We start from the raw sequence: 19,303 nt of genomic DNA on the forward strand, positions 1-19,303 counted from the left end.
ACTGGCATAAGTATTTTCAATCAAATATTACCAATTCACTCAAGGTTGTTGGCAGGACTAGAACCTGTGTGGGGAGACCCCAATGGATTTCAAGTCCATCGCCTTAACCACTTGGCCACAACAACCCATGTACCATACATGTCCTGACACCAGCAGACACCAATGGACTTATAGGACAAAAGCATAAGAACTGGCCTCTTCCTCAATCTATGATTGCAGAAACTTTTTACCTCCTACGCTCTCTGTATTGCAAACTGGCACATATGAAACATAAGACTAAACGTTGTTGGCAGGATTCGAACCTGCGCGGGGAGACCCCAATGGATTTCTAGTCCATCGCCTTAACTACTCGGCCACAACAACCTACATACTAGTTAAGTTAGGACACCAGGAGACACCAATGGATTCATATCACAAAGCCTTAAAATTGCACTCTTGATCAATATCTGATTCCAGGACCTTTTTATTCTCATTGCACTCTGGAAAGTAGACTGGCATAAGTATTATCAATCAAATATTACCAATTCACTCAACGTTGTTGGCAGGATTTGAACCTGGGCGGAGAGACCCCAATGGATTTCAAGTCCATCGCCTTAACCACTCGGCCACAACAACCCACATACTAGTTATGTTAGGACACAAGAAGACACCAATGGATTCATAGGACAAAAGACTAAAAATTGCACTGTTCTTCAGTCTCTGATTCCATGACCTTTTTATTCTCTGTGCTCTCTGGAAAGTAGACTGGCATAAGTATTATCAATTAAATATCACCAATTCACTCAACGTTGTTGGCAGGATTTGAACCTGCGCGGGGAGACCCCAATGGATTTCAAGTCTATCGCCTTAACCACTCGGCCACAACAACCCACATACTAGTTATGTTAGGACACAAGAACACACCAATGGATTCATAGGACAAAAGCCTAAAAATTGCACTGTTCTTCAGTCTCTGATTCCATGACCTTTTTATTCTCTGTGCTCTCTGGAAAGTAGACTGGCATAAGTATTATCAAGTAAATATCACCAATTCACTCAACGTTGTTGGCAGGATTCGAACCTGCGCGGGGAGACCCCAATGGATTTCTAGTCCATCGCCTTAACCACTCGGCCACAACAACCCATGTACCATGCATGTCCTGACACCAGCAGACACCAATGGACTTATAGGACAAACGCATAAGTGGCCTCTTCCTCAATCTATGATTGCAGAAACTTTTTACCTCCTATGCTCTGTTGTGTAAACTTGCACATATGAAACATAAGACTAAGCGTTGTTGGCAGGATTCGAACCTGCGTGGGGAGACCCCAATGGATTTCTAGTCCATCGCCTTAACCACTCGGCCACAACAACCCATGTACCATGCATGTCCTGACACCAGCAGACACCAATGGACTTATAGGACAAACGCATAAGAAGTGGCCTCTTCCTCAATCTATGATTGCAGAAACTTTTTACCTCCTACGCTCTCTGTAGTGTAAACTGGCACATATACAACATAAGACCAAGCGTTGTTGGCAGGATTCGAACCTGCGCAGGGAGACCCTAATGGATTTCAAGTCCATCGCCTTAACCACTCGGCCACAACAACCCATGTACTACATATGTCTGGACACCAGGAGACACCAATGGATTCAAAGGACAAAGCCTTAAACTTGCACTCTTGATCAATATCTGATTCCATGACCTTTTTGTTCTCTGTGCACTCTGGAAAGTAGACTGGCATAAGTATTATCAATCAAATATTACCAATTCACTCAACGTTGTTGACAGGACTAGAACCTGCGCAGGGAGACCCCAATGGATTTCAAGTCCATCGCCTCAACCTCTCGGCCACAACAATCCACATACTAGTTAAGTTAGGACACACCAATGGAATCATATCACAAAGCCTGAAAATTGCACTATTTTTCAGTATCTGATTCCAGGAACTTTTTATTCTCTGTGTAATCTGGAAAGTAGACTGGCAGAAGTATTATCAATTAAATGTTACCAATTCACTCAACATTGTTGGCAGGACTCGAACCTTCGCAGGGAGACCCCAATGGCTTTCTAGTCCATCGCCTTAACCACTCGGCCACAACAACCCATGTACCATACAGGTCCTGACACCAGCAGACACCAATGGACTTATAGGACAAAAGCATAAGAAGTGGCCTGTTCCTCAATCTATGATTGCAGAAACTTTTTACCTCCTACGCTCTCTGTAGTGTAAACTGGCACATATAAAACATAAGACTAAGCGTTGTTGGCAGGATTCGAACCTGCGCAGGGAGACCCTAATGGATTTCAAGTCCATCGCCTTAACCACTCGGCCAAAACAACCCATGTACTAGATATGTCTGGACACAAGGAGACACCAATGGATTCAAAGGACAAAGCCTTAAAATTGCAATCTTGTTCAACATCTGATTACAGGACCTTTTTGTTCTCTGTGAACTCTGGAAAGTAGACTGGCATAAGTATTTTCAATCAAATATTACCAATTCACTCAAGGTTGTTGGCAGGACTAGAACCTGTGTGGGGAGACCCCAATGGATTTCAAGTCCATCGCCTTAACCACTTGGCCACAACAACCCATGTACCATACATGTCCTGACACCAGCAGACACCAATGGACTTATAGGACAAAAGCATAAGAACTGGCCTCTTCCTCAATCTATGATTGCAGAAACTTTTTACCTCCTACGCTCTCTGTATTGCAAACTGGCACATATGAAACATAAGACTAAACGTTGTTGGCAGGATTCGAACCTGCGCGGGGAGACCCCAATGGATTTCTAGTCCATCGCCTTAACTACTCGGCCACAACAACCTACATACTAGTTAAGTTAGGACACCAGGAGACACCAATGGATTCATATCACAAAGCCTTAAAATTGCACTCTTGATCAATATCTGATTCCAGGACCTTTTTATTCTCATTGCACTCTGGAAAGTAGACTGGCATAAGTATTATCAATCAAATATTACCAATTCACTCAACGTTGTTGGCAGGATTTGAACCTGGGCGGAGAGACCCCAATGGATTTCAAGTCCATCGCCTTAACCACTCGGCCACAACAACCCACATACTAGTTATGTTAGGACACAAGAAGACACCAATGGATTCATAGGACAAAAGACTAAAAATTGCACTGTTCTTCAGTCTCTGATTCCATGACCTTTTTATTCTCTGTGCTCTCTGGAAAGTAGACTGGCATAAGTATTATCAATTAAATATCACCAATTCACTCAACGTTGTTGGCAGGATTTGAACCTGCGCGGGGAGACCCCAATGGATTTCAAGTCTATCGCCTTAACCACTCGGCCACAACAACCCACATACTAGTTATGTTAGGACACAAGAACACACCAATGGATTCATAGGACAAAAGCCTAAAAATTGCACTGTTCTTCAGTCTCTGATTCCATGACCTTTTTATTCTCTGTGCTCTCTGGAAAGTAGACTGGCATAAGTATTATCAAGTAAATATCACCAATTCACTCAACGTTGTTGGCAGGATTCGAACCTGCGCGGGGAGACCCCAATGGATTTCTAGTCCATCGCCTTAACCACTCGGCCACAACAACCCATGTACCATGCATGTCCTGACACCAGCAGACACCAATGGACTTATAGGACAAACGCATAAGTGGCCTCTTCCTCAATCTATGATTGCAGAAACTTTTTACCTCCTATGCTCTGTTGTGTAAACTTGCACATATGAAACATAAGACTAAGCGTTGTTGGCAGGATTCGAACCTGCGTGGGGAGACCCCAATGGATTTCTAGTCCATCGCCTTAACCACTCGGCCACAACAACCCTAGTACTGCATATGTCTGGACACCAGGAGACACCAATGGATTCAAAGGACAAAACCTTAAAATTGCACTTTTGTTCAATATCTGATTGCAGGACCTTTTTCTTCTCTGCACTTTGGAAAGTAGACTGGCATAAGAATTATCAATGAAATATTACCAATTCACTCTACGTTGTTGGCAGGATTCGAACCTGCGCGGGGAGACCCCAATGGATTTCTAGTCCATCGCCTTAACCACTCGGCCACAACAACCCATGTACCATGCATGTCCTGACACCAGCAGACACCAATGGACTTATAGGACAAACGCATAAGAAGTGGCCTCTTCCTCAATCTATGATTGCAGAAACTTTTTACCTCCTACGCTCTCTGTAGTGTAAACTGGCACATATACAACATAAGACCAAGCGTTGTTGGCAGGATTCGAACCTGCGCAGGGAGACCCTAATGGATTTCAAGTCCATCGCCTTAACCACTCGGCCACAACAACCCATGTACTAGATATGTCTGGACACAAGGAGACACCAATGGATTCAAAGGACAAAGCCTTAAAATTGCACTCTTTTTCAACATCTGATTACAGGACCTTTTTGTTCTCTGTGAACTCTGGAAAGTAGACTGGCATAAGTATTATCAATTAAATATCACCAATTCACTCAACGTTGTTGGCAGGACTCGAACCTGCGCAGGGAGAGCCCAATGGATTTCAAGTCCATCGCCTTAAACACTCGGCCACAACCACCCACATACTAGTTATGTTAGGACACCAGCAGACACCAATGGACTTATAGGACAAAAGCATAAGAAGTGGCCTGTTCCTCAATCTATGATTGCAGAAACATTTTACCTCCTACGCTCTCTGTAGTGTAAACTGGCACATATGAAACATAAGACTAAATGTTGTTGGCAGGATTCGAACCTGCGTGGGGAGACCCCAATGGATTTCTAGTCCATCGCCTTAACTACTCGGCCACAACACCCCAAGTACTGCATATGTCTGGACACCAGGAGACACCAATGGATTCAAAGGACAAAGCCTTAAAATTGCACTTTTGTTCAATATCTGATTGCAGGACCTTTTTCTTCTCTGCACTCTGGAAAGTAGACTGGCATAAGTATTATCAATTAAATATTACCAATTCACTCAACGTTGTTGGTAGGATTCGAACCTGCGCGGGGAGTCCCCAATGGATTTCTAGTCCATCGCCTTAACCACTCGGCCACAACAACCCACATACTAGTTATGTTAGGACACCAGCAGACACCAATGGATTCATATCACAAAGCATTAAAATTGCACTGTTCTTCAATATCTGATTCCAGGACCTTTTTATTCTCATTGCACTGTGGAAAGTAGGCTGGCATAAGTATTATCAATTAAATATCACCAATTTACTCAACGTTGTTGGCAGGATTCGAACCTGCGCGGGGAGACCCCAATGGATTTCTAGTCCATCGCCTTAACCACTCGGCCACAACAACCCACATACTAGTTATGTTAGGACACCAGCAGACACCAATGGATTCATATCACAAAGCATTAAAATTGCACTGTTCTTCAATATGTGATTCCAGGACCTTTTTATTCTCATTGCACTGTGGAAAGTAGGCTGGCATAAGTATTATCAATTAAATATCACCAATTTACTCAACGTTGTTGGCAGGATTCGAACCTGTGTGGGGAGACCCCAATGGATTTCTAGTCCATCGCCTTAACCACTCGGCCACAACAACCCATGTACCATGCATGTCCTGACACCAGCAGACACCAATGGACTTATAGGACAAACGCATAAGTGGCCTCTTCCTCAATCTATGATTGCAGAAACTTTTAACCTCCTATGCTCTCTGTAGTGTCAACTGGCACATATAAAACATAAGACCAAGCGTTGTTGGCAGGATTCGAACCTGCGCAGGGAGACCCTAATGGATTTCAAGTCCATCGCCTTAACCACTCGGCCACAACAACCCATGTACTAGATATGTCTGGACACAAGGAGACACCAATGGATTCAAAGGACAAAGCCTTAAAATTGCACTCTTTTTCAACATCTGATTACAGGACCTTTTTGTTCTCTGTGAACTCTGGAAAGTAGACTGGCATAAGTATTATCAATTAAATATCACCAATTCACTCAACGTTGTTGGCAGGACTCGAACCTGCGCAGGGAGAGCCCAATGGATTTCAAGTCCATCGCCTTAACCACTCGGCCACAACCACCCACATACTAGTTATGTTAGGACACCAGCAGACACCAATGGACTTATAGGACAAAAGCATAAGAAGTGGCCTGTTCCTCAATCTATGATTGCAGAAACATTTTACCTCCTACGCTCTCTGTAGTGTAAACTGGCACATATGAAACATAAGACTAAATGTTGTTGGCAGGATTCGAACCTGCGTGGGGAGACCCCAATGGATTTCTAGTCCATCGCCTTAACTACTCGGCCACAACACCCCAAGTACTGCATATGTCTGGACACCAGGAGACACCAATGGATTCAAAGGACAAAGCCTTAAAATTGCACTTTTGTTCAATATCTGATTGCAGGACCTTTTTCTTCTCTGCACTCTGGAAAGTAGACTGGCATAAGTATTATCAATGAAATATTACCAATTCACTCAATGTTGTTGGCAGGATTCGAACCTGCGCAGGGAGACCCCAATGGATTTCTAGTCCATCGCCTTAACCACTCGGCCACAACAACCCAAGTACTATGTATGTCTGGACACCAGGAGACACCAATGGATTCAAAGGACAAAACCTTAAAATTGCACTTTTGTTCAATATCTGATTGCAGGACCTTTTTCTTCTCTGCACTGTGGAAAGTAGGCTGGCATAAGTATTATCAATTAAATATCACCAATTCACTCAACGTTGTTGGCAGGATTCGAACCTGCGCGGGGAGTCCCCAATGGATTTCTAGTCCATCGCCTTAACCACTCGGCCACAACAACCCATGTACCATACTTGTCCTGACACCAGCAGACACCAATGGACTTATAGGACAAAAGCATAAGAACTGGCCTCTTCCTCAATCTATGATTGCAGAAACCTTTTACCTCCTACGCTCTCTGTAGTGTAAACTGGCACATATGAAACATAAGACTAAGCGTTGTTGGCAGGATTCGAACCTGCACGGGGAGACCCCAATGCATTTGAAATCCATCGCCTTAACCACTCGGCCACAACAACCCAAGTACTACATATGTCTGGACACCAGGAGACACCTATGGATTCAAAGGACAAAACCTTAAAATTGCACTTTTGTTCAATATCTGATTGCAGGACCTTTTTCTTCTCTGCACTCTGGAAAGTAGACTGGCATAAGTATTATCAATTAAATATTACCAATTCACTCAACGTTGTTGGTAGGATTCGAACCTGCGCGGGGAGTCCCCAATGGATTTCTAGTCCATCGCCTTAACCACTCGGCCACAACAACCCACATACTAGTTATGTTAGGACACCAGCAGACACCAATGGATTCATATCACAAAGCATTAAAATTGCACTGTTCTTCAATATCTGATTCCAGGACCTTTTTATTCTCATTGCACTGTGGAAAGTAGGCTGGCATAAGTATTATCAATTAAATATCACCAATTTACTCAACGTTGTTGGCAGGATTCGAACCTGCGCGGGGAGACCCCAATGGATTTCTAGTCCATCGCCTTAACCACTCGGCCACAACAAGCCACATACTAGATATGTTAGGACACCAGCAGACACCAATGGATTCATATCACAAAGCATTAAAATTGCACTGTTCTTCAATATGTGATTCCAGGACCTTTTTATTCTCATTGCACTGTGGAAAGTAGGCTGGCATAAGTATTATCAATTAAATATCACCAATTTACTCAACGTTGTTGGCAGGATTCGAACCTGTGTGGGGAGACCCCAATGGATTTCTAGTCCATCGCCTTAACCACTCGGCCACAACAACCCATGTACCATGCATGTCCTGACACCAGCAGACACCAATGGACTTATAGGACAAACGCATAAGTGGCCTCTTCCTCAATCTATGATTGCAGAAACTTTTAACCTCCTATGCTCTCTGTAGTGTCAACTGGCACATATAAAACATAAGACCAAGCGTTGTTGGCAGGATTCGAACCTGCGCAGGGAGACCCTAATGGATTTCAAGTCCATCGCCTTAACCACTCGGCCACAACAACCCATGTACTAGATATGTCTGGACACAAGGAGACACCAATGGATTCAAAGGACAAAGCCTTAAAATTGCACTCTTTTTCAACATCTGATTACAGGACCTTTTTGTTCTCTGTGAACTCTGGAAAGTAGACTGGCATAAGTATTATCAATTAAATATCACCAATTCACTCAACGTTGTTGGCAGGACTCGAACCTGCGCAGGGAGAGCCCAATGGATTTCAAGTCCATCGCCTTAACCACTCGGCCACAACCACCCACATACTAGTTATGTTAGGACACCAGCAGACACCAATGGACTTATAGGACAAAAGCATAAGAAGTGGCCTGTTCCTCAATCTATGATTGCAGAAACATTTTACCTCCTACGCTCTCTGTAGTGTAAACTGGCACATATGAAACATAAGACTAAATGTTGTTGGCAGGATTCGAACCTGCGTGGGGAGACCCCAATGGATTTCTAGTCCATCGCCTTAACTACTCGGCCACAACACCCCAAGTACTGCATATGTCTGGACACCAGGAGACACCAATGGATTCAAAGGACAAAGCCTTAAAATTGCACTTTTGTTCAATATCTGATTGCAGGACCTTTTTCTTCTCTGCACTCTGGAAAGTAGACTGGCATAAGTATTATCAATGAAATATTACCAATTCACTCAATGTTGTTGGCAGGATTCGAACCTGCGCAGGGAGACCCCAATGGATTTCTAGTCCATCGCCTTAACCACTCGGCCACAACAACCCAAGTACTATGTATGTCTGGACACCAGGAGACACCAATGGATTCAAAGGACAAAACCTTAAAATTGCACTTTTGTTCAATATCTGATTGCAGGACCTTTTTCTTCTCTGCACTGTGGAAAGTAGGCTGGCATAAGTATTATCAATTAAATATCACCAATTCACTCAACGTTGTTGGCAGGATTCGAACCTGCGCGCGGAGTCCCCAATGGATTTCTAGTCCATCGCCTTAACCACTCAGCCACAACAACCCACATACTAGTTATGTTAGGACACCAGCAGACACCAATGAATTCATATCACAAAGCATTAAAATTGCACTGTTCTTCAATATCTGATTCCAGGACCTTTTTATTCTCATTGCACTGTGGAAAGTAGGCTGGCATAAGTATTATCAATTAAATATCACCAATTCACTCAACGTTGTTGGCAGGATTCGAACCTGCGCGGGGAGTCCCCAATGGATTTCTAGTCCATCGCCTTAACCACTCGGCCACAACAACCCACATACTAGTTATGTTAGGACACCAGCAGACACCAATGGACTTATAGGACAAAAGCATAAGAAGTGGCCTCTTCCTCAATCTATGATTGCAGAAACTTTTAACCTCCTATGCTCTCTGTAGTGTCAACTGGCACATATAAAACATAAGACCAAGCGTTGTTGGCAGGATTCGAACCTGCGCAGGGAGACCCTAATGGATTTCAAGTCCATCGCCTTAACCACTCGGCCACAACAACCCATGTACTAGATATGTCTGGACACAAGGAGACACCAATGGATTCAAAGGACAAAGCCTTAAAATTGCACTCTTTTTCAACATCCGATTACAGGACCTTTTTGTTCTCTGTGAACTCTGGAAAGTAGACTGGCATAAGTATTTTCAATCAAATATTACTAATTCACTCAAGGTTGTTGGCAGGACTAGAACCTGCGTGGGGAGAGCCCAATGGATTTCTAGTCCATCGCCTTAACCACTCGGCCACAACAACCCATGTACCATACTTGTCCTGACACCAGCAGACACCAATGGACTTATAGGACAAAAGCATAAGAACTGGCCTCTTCCTCAATCTATGATTGCAGAAACCTTTTACCTCCTACGCTCTCTGTAGTGTAAACTGGCACATATGAAACATAAGACTAAGCGTTGTTGGCAGGATTCGAACCTGCACGGGGAGACCCCAATGCATTTCAAATCCATCGCCTTAACCACTCGGCCACAACAACCCAAGTACTACATATGTCTGGACACCAGGAGACACCTATGGATTCAAAGGACAAAACCTTAAAATTGCACTTTTGTTCAATATCTGATTGCAGGACCTTTTTCTTCTCTGCACTCTGGAAAGTAGACTGGCATAAGTATTATCAATTAAATATTACCAATTCACTCAACGTTGTTGGTAGGATTCGAACCTGCGCGGGGAGTCCCCAATGGATTTCTAGTCCATCGCCTTAACCACTCGGCCACAACAACCCACATACTAGTTATGTTAGGACACCAGCAGACACCAATGGATTCATATCACAAAGCATTAAAATTGCACTGTTCTTCAATATCTGATTCCAGGACCTTTTTATTCTCATTGCACTGTGGAAAGTAGGCTGGCATAAGTATTATCAATTAAATATCACTAATTTACTCAACGTTGTTGGCAGGATTCGAACCTGCGCGGGGAGACCCCAATGGATTTCTAGTCCATCGCCTTAACCACTCGGCCACAACAACCCACATACTAGTTATGTTAGGACACCAGCAGACACCAATGGACTTATAGGACAAAAGCATAAGAAGTGGCCTCTTCCTCAATCTATGATTGCAGAAACTTTTCACCTCCTATGCTCTCTGTAGTGTCAACTGGCACATATAAAACATAAGACTAAGCGTTGTTGGCAGGATTCGAACCTGCGCAGGGAGACCCTAATGGATTTCAAGTCCATCGCCTTAACCACTCGGCCACAACAACCCATGTACTAGATATGTCTGGACACAAGGAGACACCAATGGATTCAAAGGACAAAGCCTTAAAATTGCACTTTTGTTCAACATCTGATTCCAGGACCTTTTTATTCTCATTGCACTGTGGAAAGTAGGCTGGCATAAGTATTATCAATTAAATATCACCAATTCACTCAACGTTGTTGGCAGGATTCGAACCTGCGCAGGGAGACCCCAATGGATTTCTAGTCCATCGCCTTAACCACTCGGCCACAACAACCCAAGTACTATGTATGTCTGGACACCAGGAGACACCAATGGATTCAAAGGACAAAACCTTAAAATTGCACTTTTGTTCAATATCTGATTGCAGGACCTTTTTCTTCTCTGCACTCTGGAAAGTAGACTGGCATAAGTATTATCAATTAAATATTACCAATTCACTCAACGTTGTTGGCAGGATTCGAACCTGCGCGGGGAGTCCCCAATGGATTTCTAGTCCATCGCCTTAACCACTCGGCCACAACAACCCACATACTAGTTATGTTAGGACACCAGCAGACACCAATGGATTCATATCACAAAGCATTAAAATTGCACTGTTCTTCAATATCTGATTCCAGGACCTTTTTATTCTCATTGCACTGTGGAAAGTAGGCTGGCATAAGTATTATCAATTAAATTAACCACTAAATTAACCACTCGGCCAAAAATGGGGCAAAAGGGACTGCTAGAAGTGGGGGAAAAGGGAAAGGAGGGGGAAAGAAGGGAGGGGGAAAAAGGGAGGAAAAATCTGAAGCTTCTACACAAGTACACGTTTCAACAACATTCATGTCATTGTAGTGATACCTGTTTTATGCTCCTCTATGCATTTTTACACTAATTTCAAGTTCAATATAGAATAACATCCCATCCAAATACTGTTATTTTTGAATTACTGAATTACTAGACTGTTGATAATATCACTTTTGAGAGGGCCAACAAAATTATAAAAGACACAAATAAATGATCAGTGATATTTATTCACTTTTACACAACATTCACAGAGGGCTAACAATATACCTCGACATGTAAAGCAGCACCTACAGGCTGACTAAAAACATACAAATATCAGAGAGAACTTCAGATCACACATTTTTTAATCTGTCAGCCATAAACTCAGCATATACAAGTGCAAACCGAAATGATAAAGTGTCAAATTCTTCCATTAATTTTCTTTTGTATTAGGTTTTTGCAGTGTTTATTATTAATCTACTTCAAAACTGTTCTCCCTCATAATATATTATAGATACAGAATATAAAACTATCAGTGAGCAAGGCAAGAACATCCTTCAAAATTCTTAGTGCAACCTCATATTGCACTGATAAAAATAGCTGGGAAAAATAAATCCAACTGCTTGGATTTCTATCCGCTAAAAACTGAAAACTAAAAAGAAAATCTTTCAAACAGTCATTGCTTCCCAAGAGACTCTTTCCATTCCAAAATAGTTTGTCCAGAGGCTGGACAGTACCATTTTCCCTTAATCTGCGTATGGCCAGTGCTTTTGTTTTTTGCCTGACCACAAACTGAACACTGATAATGGTAGTCCTGCTTCCATTGGCGCTTTTTGGGAGGCTCCCCTCTTGCCAGCCGTTCCTGGTCTTCTAATTCTGCCCTATTCTGTCTCCACTTCCTGTAGCGATTCATGTTGGCTGGAGCCTGATCTGATGGTGATGATGATGCTGAACCAGCAGCAGCTGCAGGAGTTGATGAGTGAAGTGGTGGTGTATAGTACCTATAAAATGGAGCCATAGGAGATGGCAGGGGTGGGAACTGTCCTTGTCCAAATGAGGTCAAAACTGGAGCTGGTGGACCGTAGCAGAAACCCAAAGAACCGGATGGCGCTTGTGGCACCTGGTTCTGCTCACAGTAGGACCAAGCAGATGATGGTGGCTGATCAGTCTGTGGATACAGGAAGCTGGCAGGAACGGGGGCCTGTGAAAAGTGTCCTGGCTGGTATGATGGAGGATAATGCTGTGTGAAGCCAGCTTTACCACCAACCCGTTGACGGATCAGTGCCTCGCCTTCTCTGTTTTCAGGTTCCTTAAACTCCATGCTTTTATGTCCGTGTTCCACAGGAATGGAGGGGAGCTGTCTCGCTTCTGGGAAGGAGGCGTCAGCCACGGACACCTTCGGAGGAAGCTTCACACCTTGGAGAAGAGTGTCCCTGTCTGTTCTCTTCTGCCGCTCATGTAGCCTGAAAGAAGAAAAACATAAATTGTTTTCTTTCAAAGTCAAGCCATCTTTAAAGTGCAATATCTGTTGAAAACAAAGGACTTCTTACCAAGCACACACAGTGGTATTGTTGATGGTGACTAACAACAAATTGGTCTTGTCCTGTATGGGCTGGGAGTCCTCAAGCAGTTGTTTAATGTGGCAGTATGTTTGAACAATAGACTGCGGGATGGGTAAAATCTTCCCCTTGCTGTCTTTTGGCCGGTTTCTTGCTTGCTGATATTCTTTCAACAGCTTGAGGCAAATGCACTCAGACACTCTGTTTGAGTCAGGTCTCTGAGCAGCCTGGCCATGGGTCATGAAGAGTCTGTGTGACAAACGAGTCATTCAAATAGTAGAAAAACACAAGTTTATTAACACTGATTTGATTGGAGCAATAATGAAGTGCAGTAGAAAAGTTCTTCTCATTTTGATGAGCTCAGCAAACCCATATTAAAACTAAACTTAAAACTTTACAATGCTGAGAAAAAAAATTTATTTGCAACACATGACTTGGCTTCCATCAGTGAATATGCAAACAAGTTATCCATTGTGTCAAATATTAGACAGGTTACCTTTCAGCTGCTTGCTGACCAAGTGCAGAGCCACTTCGTTTAAGGGAAGCTCTCCATGGTCCTGGTAATGTGCTCTTCTTGTTTTTTAAGGTGTATTTGGGGGGCTGCTTGTCCATAGCATGCAGGTTAGAATACAGCTGCAAGACATTTTCTACCTCTGTTGTTGACAATGCAGTTATTGTTCTGTTGAGGCTCAAAAGGTACTCTGCCAAGCTGTCAACTGCCTCCCATCCAGGAAAACCTCTGTAGTCACACCGGGTCTCCTTCAAAAAAAAAAAAAAAAAAACGGAACATAGGTACAGATATACACACAGTCATCTCAATTGGAAGGAAATTGTCATCTCAAACAATTTCCTGGAACTGCTGGTTGATCGGACTGTATAATCCATATTTGTACTAAAGGAAAAGGCCAACATGCCACAGAAGAAAAAGAGAGAAATTAAAGCTCCGCGGAGCCTCAAGCGGCCCTCGCAGCCATCGCCGCTCGAGCCTATAGCCACCGCGGATGTTCCAGCACCGCCTCACGCCAGCCACCGCCGACGCTCGCGCGCCGTGCTCCACGCGATCTGCTTTGATGCCTTTGGCAGAGCTCCCTGGCGATGAACCAAAAATCTGGAGCACATCGGGCCATGTAGAGAGGAGATACAGCTGTTTGATTAACCTAGGGGGCGCAGTGGAGTCAAATCACAATTAAACTCTATTGGGCTCCTTAGAGGTTCACAAGTGTCACTCATACAATGTCTGGTGCAAATCGGATGATGCGTTTGTGAATACGAGACGAACGTATGCATATTACGAGGGACAGCCATTTTGCCACGCCCCCACGGGTCAGTAGAGTTCATCACGGCAGAGTTCATCATCATTTAATTTCATGTCAGTCAGCACAGGATGAAACCCATAAGAATTAGAGAGAAAAAGTAAGACATACAGTAGAAAAAACAGGTGACTTCCTGTCGGAAGTGGGCGGGGCTAAGGTGACGTCATCAATCGACCACCTAACTGTGATGATTGCTGATCTATAATGAGACACAGAAAGTCTGATGCAGCTGTGACCTGGCATTTGGAAGTTATTTCACATTCATGTTTCATGGTGTATAGTCAAAGTTTGGGACTTAGCCACGCCCCCACGGGTCAGTAGAGTTCATCATGGGAGAGTTCATCATCATTTAATTTCATGTCAGTCAGGACAGGATGAAACCCATAAGAATTAGAGAGAAAAAGTAAGACATACAGTAGAAAAAACAGGTGACTTCCTGTCGGAAGTGGGCGGGGTTAAGGTGATGTCATCAACTGACCATCTCAATGTGATGAGGGGTGGTCTGTAGTCAGATATAGGAAGTCTGATGCAGCTGTGACCTTCTATGTGGAAGTTATTGCATCTTCATGTTTCATGGCGAATAGTCAAAGTTTGGGACTTAGCCACGCCCACATGCTTTGACATACCAAAATTCCTGTGATAACTTCTGACCTTTAATGTCTCAACTCTCTGCTGACTGAGTTTGAAGTCTCTATCTCAAAAGCTGTAGGAGGAGATAGATCAGATGCGATGTCTATGAAAAAGAGGAAATGGCTGATTTTGATCCAAAATGGCCGACTTCCTGTTGGGTTTGCACCATGGCTCCAAGAGACTTTTTTGTAGGTCCTGACATGATACACATGTGTACCAAGTTTCATAATTCTAGGTTAAAGCATGGCTTGGGGCTGATCATTTTAAAATTTCTAGGGGGCGCTGTAGAGAAATTAGGCCACGCCCATCAACGACTGTTATGGATTCCTGTTCGGGGATGGATAAGGATGCATCCTAGTGAGTTTGGTGCAGCTGGGCTGAACGATGTGGAATCTAGAGCCAAACGTATGGCGGCGGCGTTACCTCTGCTTCGCCGCGGTCCCACGGCCACGCCCTCTACAGAAGACTCTTGGCGCTTTAAAGCAAGTGAGACTAACATGTTATCTGTCATCCAACACAGAATCATGTTGATTAGGTGCAGTGAGCCAGAAAGGCAGCTTTCCATGGAAAAAAAAGCACTTCCTGTTCTGAGGGGGCGGGGCTTAGATGACGTCAGACTATGACAACATAGGATGGTAGGGGACCCTACCAGGATCACTCATGTCAAGTTTGGTGCAGCTGGCCTCAAAATTGTGGAATCCACAGCCAAACGTAAGGACACGGCGTTTAGGGTCACTTCGCCACGCCGCCACGCCCACCTGCTGGATTCAAATGAGCTTGGCTTGGAATCCTCAACACACCAACATGTTTTCTGTCTGTGGACACAGTTTCACCTCGATTAGGTCAAAGGGGTCAGATAGCGACCGTTCAGCGTAAAAAATGACACTTCCTGTTCTCAGGGGGCGTGGCCTAAGTGACGTCATCATTTGACCGTTGGGTATTGTAGAGCATCCCATGATGATCAATCACTGAAAGTTTGGTGCTTCTATGAGTTTTTTTCAAAGAGTTATAACAGTTTGATGTTTCATGGCGAATCGGTGACCTTTGACCCCCGGAAAGACCCCTTCAGCAAGCCCGAAAACGCAAACCTACGATAACTTTGGATCGGCCATGCCTTTTGAACGATCTGACCGAGTTTCAAGCCGATCGATCGAAATCCCTAGGACAAGTTCGCTCAAATGCGAACCCTGTAAACGGCCAAAATCGGGTCAAAATCGGAACTTCAATCCAAAATGGCCGACAATCTGTGATACTTGCACTATGACATTAATTGTAAATTCAGAGTGTCTTGGGGAGCTCTACAAGTGTACCAAGTTTCAAGTCTCTACGATAAAGTAAGTGAATAGGAAAGGGTCTTTTGAAAGTTGCTAGGTGGCGCCCTTGAGCCGTTTCTTGTGCGATTTTTCTGGGGACCTTAAAATACGTAAATTTTACACGGGCTCTATGCCCCCGCCAAGTTTGGTGAGTTTTTGAATATGAGAAAGCCCCCAAAAAGCCAATTCATTTGGGAGAATAAAAAAAATAATAAACAGTACAGTTTCAATAGGCTCTCGCAGCGATAGCTGCTCGGGCCTAATTAAAGCTCCGCGGAGCCTCAAGCGGCCCTCGCAGCCAAGCGCCGCTCAAGCCTATAGCCACCGCGGATGTTCCAGCACCGCCTCCCGCCGGCCACCGCCGACGCTCGCGCGCCGTCCTCCACGCGATCCGCTTTTATGCCTTCGGCAGCGTTCCCTGGCCATGCACCAAAAATCTGGAGCAGATTGGGCCATGTGGCAAGGAGATACAGCAGTTTGATTAACCTAGGGGGCGCAGTGGAGCCAAATTGCAATTAAACTCTATTGGGCTCCTCAGAGGTTCACAAGTCTCACTCATAAAAAGTCTGGTGCAAATAGGATGATGCGTTTGTGAATAAGAGACGATCGTATGCATATGGCGAGGGACAGCCATTTTGCCACTCCCCCACGGGTCAGTAGGCATTGACAGAGTTCATCATCATCTCATGTTATGTCAGTCTGCACAGGGTTGGAATCCATGACACACCAACATGTTTTAGAGTGTAAAAGTAAGACATACAGTAGAAAAAACAGGTGACTTCCTGTCGGAAGTGGGCGGGGCTAATGTTATGTCATCAATCGACTACCTAACTGTCATCAGGGCTGGTCTATAATGAGACATAGAAAGTCTGATGCAGCTGTGACCTGGCATTTGGAAGTTATTTCACATTCATGTTAAATGGTGAATAGTCAAAGTTTGGGACTAAGCCATGCTTAGTCACAAATTTAGCAGTAGGCATTTACAGAGTTCATCATCATCTCATTTTATGTCAGCCTGCACAGGGTTGGAATCCATGACACACCAACATAACTTAGAGAGTAAAAGTCAGACATACAGTAGAAAAAAGAGGTGACTTCCTGTCGGAAGTGGGCGGGGCTAAGGTGATGTCATCAATCGACCACCTAACTGTGATGAGGGCTGGTCTATAATGAGACATAGAAAGTCTGATGCATCTGTGACCTTCTATGTGGAAGTTATTGCATCTTGATGTTTCATGGCGAATAGTCAAAGTTTGGGACTTAGCCACGCCCACATGCTTTGACATAGAAAAATTCCTACGATAACTTTTCATCTTTAATGTCTCAAGTCTCTGCTGACTGAGTTTGAAGTCTCTATCTCAAAAGCTGCAGGAGGAGATAGATCAGATGCGATGTCTATGAAAAAGAGGAAATGGCTGATTTTGATCCAAAATGGCCGACTTCCTGTTGGGTTTGCACCATGGCTCCAAGAGACTTTTTTGTAGGTCCTGACATGATACACATGTGTACCAAGTTTCATAATTCTAGGTTAAAGCATGGCTTGGGGCTGATCATTTAAAAATTTCTAGGGGGCGCTGTAGAGAAATTAGGCCACGCCCATCAACGACTGTTATGGATTCCTGTTCGGGGATGGATAAAGATGCATCCTAGTGAGTTTGGTGCAGCTGGGCTGAACGATGTGGAATCTAGAGCCAAACGTATGGCGGCGGCGTTACCTCTGCTTCGCCGCGGTCCCACGGCCACGCCCTCTACAGAAGACTCTTGGCGCTTTAAAGCAAGTGAGACTAACATGTCATCTGTCATCCAACACAGAATCATGTTGATTAGGTGCAGTGAGCCAGAAAGGCAGCTTTCCATGGAAAAAAAAGCACTTCCTGTTCTGAGGGGGCGGGGCTTAGATGACGTCAGACTATGACAACATAGGATCGTAGGGGACCCTACCAGGATCACTCATGTCAAGTTTGGTGCAGCTGGCCTCAAAATTGTGGAATCCACAGCCAAACGTAAGGACACGGCGTTTAGGGTCACTTCGCCACGCCGCCACGCCCACCTGCTGGATTCAAATGAGCTTGGCTTGGAATCCTCAACACACCAACATGTTTTCTGTCTGTGGACACAGTTTCACCTCGATTAGGTCAAAGAGGTCAGATAGCGACCGTTCAGCGTAAAAAATGACACTTCCTGTTCTCAGGGGGCGTGGCCTAAGTGACGTCATCATTTGACCGTTGGGTATTGTAGAGCATCCCATGATGATCAATCACTGAAAGTTTGGTGCTTCTATGAGTTTTTTTCAAAGAGTTATAACAGTTTGATGTTTCATGGCGAATCGGTGACCTTTGACCCCCGGAAAGACCCCTTCAGCAAGCCCGAAAACGCAAACCTACGATAACTTTGGATCGGCCATGCCTTATGAACGATCTGACCTAGTTTCAAGCCGATCGATCGAAATCCCTAGGACAAGTTCGATCAAATGCGAACCCTGCAAACGCCCAAAATCGGGTCAAAATCGGAACTTTAATCCAAAATGGCCGACAATCTGTGATACTTGCACTATGACATTAATTGTAAATTCTGAGTGTTTTGGGGAGCTCTACAAGGGTACCAAGTTTCAAGTCTGTACGATAAAGTAAGTGAATAGGAAAGGGTCCTTTGAAATTTGCCAGGTGGCGCCCTTGAGCCGTTTCTGTTGTGATTTTTCCACGGACCTTAAAATACGTAAATTTTACACGGGCTCTATGCCCCCGCCAAGTTTGGTGAGTTTTTGAATATGAGAAAGCCCCCAAAAAGCCAATTCTTTTGGCACAATAAAAATAATTAAAGCTCCGCGGAGCCTCAAGCGGCCCTCGCAGCCAAGCGCCGCTCAAGCCTATAGCCACCGCGGATGTTCCAGCACCGCCTCCCGCCAGCCACCGCCGACGCTCGCGCGCCGTCCTCCACGCGATCCGCTTCGATACATTCGGCAGCATTTCCTGGCCATGCACCCAAAATCTGGAGCAGATTGGGCCATGTGGCAAGGAGATACAGCTGTTTGATTAACCTAG

The 19,303-nt window shown here is 44.3% G+C and overlaps 1 protein-coding gene and 44 non-coding genes across 45 annotated transcripts; all 45 read right to left on the reverse strand.

Annotated features, from left to right (window-relative positions):
- Positions 1–43: 43 nt before the first annotated feature.
- trnas-uga (transfer RNA serine (anticodon UGA)) lies at positions 44–125 on the reverse strand. The gene has a single exon. It is a non-coding gene; the product is annotated as a tRNA-Ser (tRNA).
- A 156-nt stretch (positions 126–281) lies between these two features.
- trnas-aga (transfer RNA serine (anticodon AGA)) lies at positions 282–363 on the reverse strand. Its single transcript has one exon. It is a non-coding gene; the product is annotated as a tRNA-Ser (tRNA).
- Positions 364–533: 170 nt separating this feature from the next.
- Positions 534–615, reverse strand: trnas-uga (transfer RNA serine (anticodon UGA)). Its single transcript has one exon. It is a non-coding gene; the product is annotated as a tRNA-Ser (tRNA).
- A 171-nt stretch (positions 616–786) lies between these two features.
- On the reverse strand, positions 787–868 carry trnas-uga (transfer RNA serine (anticodon UGA)). Its single transcript has one exon. It is a non-coding gene; the product is annotated as a tRNA-Ser (tRNA).
- Positions 869–1,039: 171 nt separating this feature from the next.
- trnas-aga (transfer RNA serine (anticodon AGA)) lies at positions 1,040–1,121 on the reverse strand. The gene has a single exon. It is a non-coding gene; the product is annotated as a tRNA-Ser (tRNA).
- Positions 1,122–1,272: 151 nt separating this feature from the next.
- trnas-aga (transfer RNA serine (anticodon AGA)) lies at positions 1,273–1,354 on the reverse strand. The gene has a single exon. It is a non-coding gene; the product is annotated as a tRNA-Ser (tRNA).
- A 156-nt stretch (positions 1,355–1,510) lies between these two features.
- On the reverse strand, positions 1,511–1,592 carry trnas-uga (transfer RNA serine (anticodon UGA)). The gene has a single exon. It is a non-coding gene; the product is annotated as a tRNA-Ser (tRNA).
- A 414-nt stretch (positions 1,593–2,006) lies between these two features.
- trnas-aga (transfer RNA serine (anticodon AGA)) lies at positions 2,007–2,088 on the reverse strand. The gene has a single exon. It is a non-coding gene; the product is annotated as a tRNA-Ser (tRNA).
- A 156-nt stretch (positions 2,089–2,244) lies between these two features.
- trnas-uga (transfer RNA serine (anticodon UGA)) lies at positions 2,245–2,326 on the reverse strand. Its single transcript has one exon. It is a non-coding gene; the product is annotated as a tRNA-Ser (tRNA).
- Positions 2,327–2,496: 170 nt separating this feature from the next.
- Positions 2,497–2,578, reverse strand: trnas-uga (transfer RNA serine (anticodon UGA)). Its single transcript has one exon. It is a non-coding gene; the product is annotated as a tRNA-Ser (tRNA).
- A 156-nt stretch (positions 2,579–2,734) lies between these two features.
- On the reverse strand, positions 2,735–2,816 carry trnas-aga (transfer RNA serine (anticodon AGA)). Its single transcript has one exon. It is a non-coding gene; the product is annotated as a tRNA-Ser (tRNA).
- A 170-nt stretch (positions 2,817–2,986) lies between these two features.
- On the reverse strand, positions 2,987–3,068 carry trnas-uga (transfer RNA serine (anticodon UGA)). Its single transcript has one exon. It is a non-coding gene; the product is annotated as a tRNA-Ser (tRNA).
- A 171-nt stretch (positions 3,069–3,239) lies between these two features.
- On the reverse strand, positions 3,240–3,321 carry trnas-uga (transfer RNA serine (anticodon UGA)). The gene has a single exon. It is a non-coding gene; the product is annotated as a tRNA-Ser (tRNA).
- A 171-nt stretch (positions 3,322–3,492) lies between these two features.
- On the reverse strand, positions 3,493–3,574 carry trnas-aga (transfer RNA serine (anticodon AGA)). The gene has a single exon. It is a non-coding gene; the product is annotated as a tRNA-Ser (tRNA).
- Positions 3,575–3,725: 151 nt separating this feature from the next.
- Positions 3,726–3,807, reverse strand: trnas-aga (transfer RNA serine (anticodon AGA)). The gene has a single exon. It is a non-coding gene; the product is annotated as a tRNA-Ser (tRNA).
- Positions 3,808–3,975: 168 nt separating this feature from the next.
- On the reverse strand, positions 3,976–4,057 carry trnas-aga (transfer RNA serine (anticodon AGA)). Its single transcript has one exon. It is a non-coding gene; the product is annotated as a tRNA-Ser (tRNA).
- A 156-nt stretch (positions 4,058–4,213) lies between these two features.
- Positions 4,214–4,295, reverse strand: trnas-uga (transfer RNA serine (anticodon UGA)). The gene has a single exon. It is a non-coding gene; the product is annotated as a tRNA-Ser (tRNA).
- A 170-nt stretch (positions 4,296–4,465) lies between these two features.
- On the reverse strand, positions 4,466–4,547 carry trnas-uga (transfer RNA serine (anticodon UGA)). The gene has a single exon. It is a non-coding gene; the product is annotated as a tRNA-Ser (tRNA).
- A 156-nt stretch (positions 4,548–4,703) lies between these two features.
- Positions 4,704–4,785, reverse strand: trnas-aga (transfer RNA serine (anticodon AGA)). The gene has a single exon. It is a non-coding gene; the product is annotated as a tRNA-Ser (tRNA).
- A 168-nt stretch (positions 4,786–4,953) lies between these two features.
- trnas-aga (transfer RNA serine (anticodon AGA)) lies at positions 4,954–5,035 on the reverse strand. The gene has a single exon. It is a non-coding gene; the product is annotated as a tRNA-Ser (tRNA).
- Positions 5,036–5,205: 170 nt separating this feature from the next.
- trnas-aga (transfer RNA serine (anticodon AGA)) lies at positions 5,206–5,287 on the reverse strand. The gene has a single exon. It is a non-coding gene; the product is annotated as a tRNA-Ser (tRNA).
- A 170-nt stretch (positions 5,288–5,457) lies between these two features.
- trnas-aga (transfer RNA serine (anticodon AGA)) lies at positions 5,458–5,539 on the reverse strand. Its single transcript has one exon. It is a non-coding gene; the product is annotated as a tRNA-Ser (tRNA).
- Positions 5,540–5,692: 153 nt separating this feature from the next.
- trnas-uga (transfer RNA serine (anticodon UGA)) lies at positions 5,693–5,774 on the reverse strand. Its single transcript has one exon. It is a non-coding gene; the product is annotated as a tRNA-Ser (tRNA).
- A 170-nt stretch (positions 5,775–5,944) lies between these two features.
- trnas-uga (transfer RNA serine (anticodon UGA)) lies at positions 5,945–6,026 on the reverse strand. Its single transcript has one exon. It is a non-coding gene; the product is annotated as a tRNA-Ser (tRNA).
- Positions 6,027–6,182: 156 nt separating this feature from the next.
- trnas-aga (transfer RNA serine (anticodon AGA)) lies at positions 6,183–6,264 on the reverse strand. The gene has a single exon. It is a non-coding gene; the product is annotated as a tRNA-Ser (tRNA).
- Positions 6,265–6,432: 168 nt separating this feature from the next.
- trnas-aga (transfer RNA serine (anticodon AGA)) lies at positions 6,433–6,514 on the reverse strand. The gene has a single exon. It is a non-coding gene; the product is annotated as a tRNA-Ser (tRNA).
- Positions 6,515–6,682: 168 nt separating this feature from the next.
- On the reverse strand, positions 6,683–6,764 carry trnas-aga (transfer RNA serine (anticodon AGA)). Its single transcript has one exon. It is a non-coding gene; the product is annotated as a tRNA-Ser (tRNA).
- A 406-nt stretch (positions 6,765–7,170) lies between these two features.
- Positions 7,171–7,252, reverse strand: trnas-aga (transfer RNA serine (anticodon AGA)). Its single transcript has one exon. It is a non-coding gene; the product is annotated as a tRNA-Ser (tRNA).
- Positions 7,253–7,422: 170 nt separating this feature from the next.
- trnas-aga (transfer RNA serine (anticodon AGA)) lies at positions 7,423–7,505 on the reverse strand. Its single transcript has one exon. It is a non-coding gene; the product is annotated as a tRNA-Ser (tRNA).
- A 169-nt stretch (positions 7,506–7,674) lies between these two features.
- Positions 7,675–7,756, reverse strand: trnas-aga (transfer RNA serine (anticodon AGA)). The gene has a single exon. It is a non-coding gene; the product is annotated as a tRNA-Ser (tRNA).
- A 153-nt stretch (positions 7,757–7,909) lies between these two features.
- Positions 7,910–7,991, reverse strand: trnas-uga (transfer RNA serine (anticodon UGA)). The gene has a single exon. It is a non-coding gene; the product is annotated as a tRNA-Ser (tRNA).
- Positions 7,992–8,161: 170 nt separating this feature from the next.
- On the reverse strand, positions 8,162–8,243 carry trnas-uga (transfer RNA serine (anticodon UGA)). Its single transcript has one exon. It is a non-coding gene; the product is annotated as a tRNA-Ser (tRNA).
- Positions 8,244–8,399: 156 nt separating this feature from the next.
- On the reverse strand, positions 8,400–8,481 carry trnas-aga (transfer RNA serine (anticodon AGA)). Its single transcript has one exon. It is a non-coding gene; the product is annotated as a tRNA-Ser (tRNA).
- Positions 8,482–8,649: 168 nt separating this feature from the next.
- On the reverse strand, positions 8,650–8,731 carry trnas-aga (transfer RNA serine (anticodon AGA)). Its single transcript has one exon. It is a non-coding gene; the product is annotated as a tRNA-Ser (tRNA).
- A 168-nt stretch (positions 8,732–8,899) lies between these two features.
- Positions 8,900–8,981, reverse strand: trnas-aga (transfer RNA serine (anticodon AGA)). The gene has a single exon. It is a non-coding gene; the product is annotated as a tRNA-Ser (tRNA).
- Positions 8,982–9,151: 170 nt separating this feature from the next.
- trnas-aga (transfer RNA serine (anticodon AGA)) lies at positions 9,152–9,233 on the reverse strand. Its single transcript has one exon. It is a non-coding gene; the product is annotated as a tRNA-Ser (tRNA).
- A 156-nt stretch (positions 9,234–9,389) lies between these two features.
- Positions 9,390–9,471, reverse strand: trnas-uga (transfer RNA serine (anticodon UGA)). Its single transcript has one exon. It is a non-coding gene; the product is annotated as a tRNA-Ser (tRNA).
- A 170-nt stretch (positions 9,472–9,641) lies between these two features.
- trnas-aga (transfer RNA serine (anticodon AGA)) lies at positions 9,642–9,723 on the reverse strand. Its single transcript has one exon. It is a non-coding gene; the product is annotated as a tRNA-Ser (tRNA).
- Positions 9,724–9,879: 156 nt separating this feature from the next.
- On the reverse strand, positions 9,880–9,961 carry trnas-uga (transfer RNA serine (anticodon UGA)). Its single transcript has one exon. It is a non-coding gene; the product is annotated as a tRNA-Ser (tRNA).
- A 168-nt stretch (positions 9,962–10,129) lies between these two features.
- trnas-aga (transfer RNA serine (anticodon AGA)) lies at positions 10,130–10,211 on the reverse strand. Its single transcript has one exon. It is a non-coding gene; the product is annotated as a tRNA-Ser (tRNA).
- A 170-nt stretch (positions 10,212–10,381) lies between these two features.
- trnas-aga (transfer RNA serine (anticodon AGA)) lies at positions 10,382–10,463 on the reverse strand. The gene has a single exon. It is a non-coding gene; the product is annotated as a tRNA-Ser (tRNA).
- A 156-nt stretch (positions 10,464–10,619) lies between these two features.
- trnas-uga (transfer RNA serine (anticodon UGA)) lies at positions 10,620–10,701 on the reverse strand. The gene has a single exon. It is a non-coding gene; the product is annotated as a tRNA-Ser (tRNA).
- Positions 10,702–10,871: 170 nt separating this feature from the next.
- Positions 10,872–10,953, reverse strand: trnas-aga (transfer RNA serine (anticodon AGA)). The gene has a single exon. It is a non-coding gene; the product is annotated as a tRNA-Ser (tRNA).
- A 168-nt stretch (positions 10,954–11,121) lies between these two features.
- trnas-aga (transfer RNA serine (anticodon AGA)) lies at positions 11,122–11,203 on the reverse strand. The gene has a single exon. It is a non-coding gene; the product is annotated as a tRNA-Ser (tRNA).
- Positions 11,204–11,675: 472 nt separating this feature from the next.
- Positions 11,676–13,939, reverse strand: LOC148153646 (uncharacterized). Its single transcript, XM_088016522.1, has 2 exons — positions 12,998–13,939; positions 11,676–12,910 (listed from the first exon to the last, which is right to left on the reverse strand). The coding sequence occupies exons 1-2, from the start codon at positions 13,273–13,275 to the stop codon at positions 12,124–12,126; spliced, it is 1,065 nt and encodes a 354-aa protein (XP_087872648.1). The 5' UTR covers positions 13,276–13,939; the 3' UTR covers positions 11,676–12,123.
- Positions 13,940–19,303: the final 5,364 nt, after the last annotated feature.

The sequence above is a fragment of the Poecilia mexicana genome, unplaced genomic scaffold (genome assembly GCF_051168715.1).
Source record: "Poecilia mexicana isolate PSO_F unplaced genomic scaffold, ASM5116871v1 scaffold_19, whole genome shotgun sequence".
In the NCBI taxonomy this organism is placed as follows: Eukaryota; Metazoa; Chordata; class Actinopteri; order Cyprinodontiformes; family Poeciliidae; genus Poecilia; species Poecilia mexicana.

Coding starts and splice junctions, on each gene's coding strand:
- LOC148153646 (XM_088016522.1), bottom strand. CDS start 13,275: ATGACTCGTTTGTCACACAGACTCTTCATGACCCATGGCCAGGCTGCT. Junction 12,911..12,997: donor AATACCACTGTGTGTGCTTG/GTAAGAAGTCCT, acceptor TTCTTCTTTCAG/GCTACATGAGCGGCAGAAGA.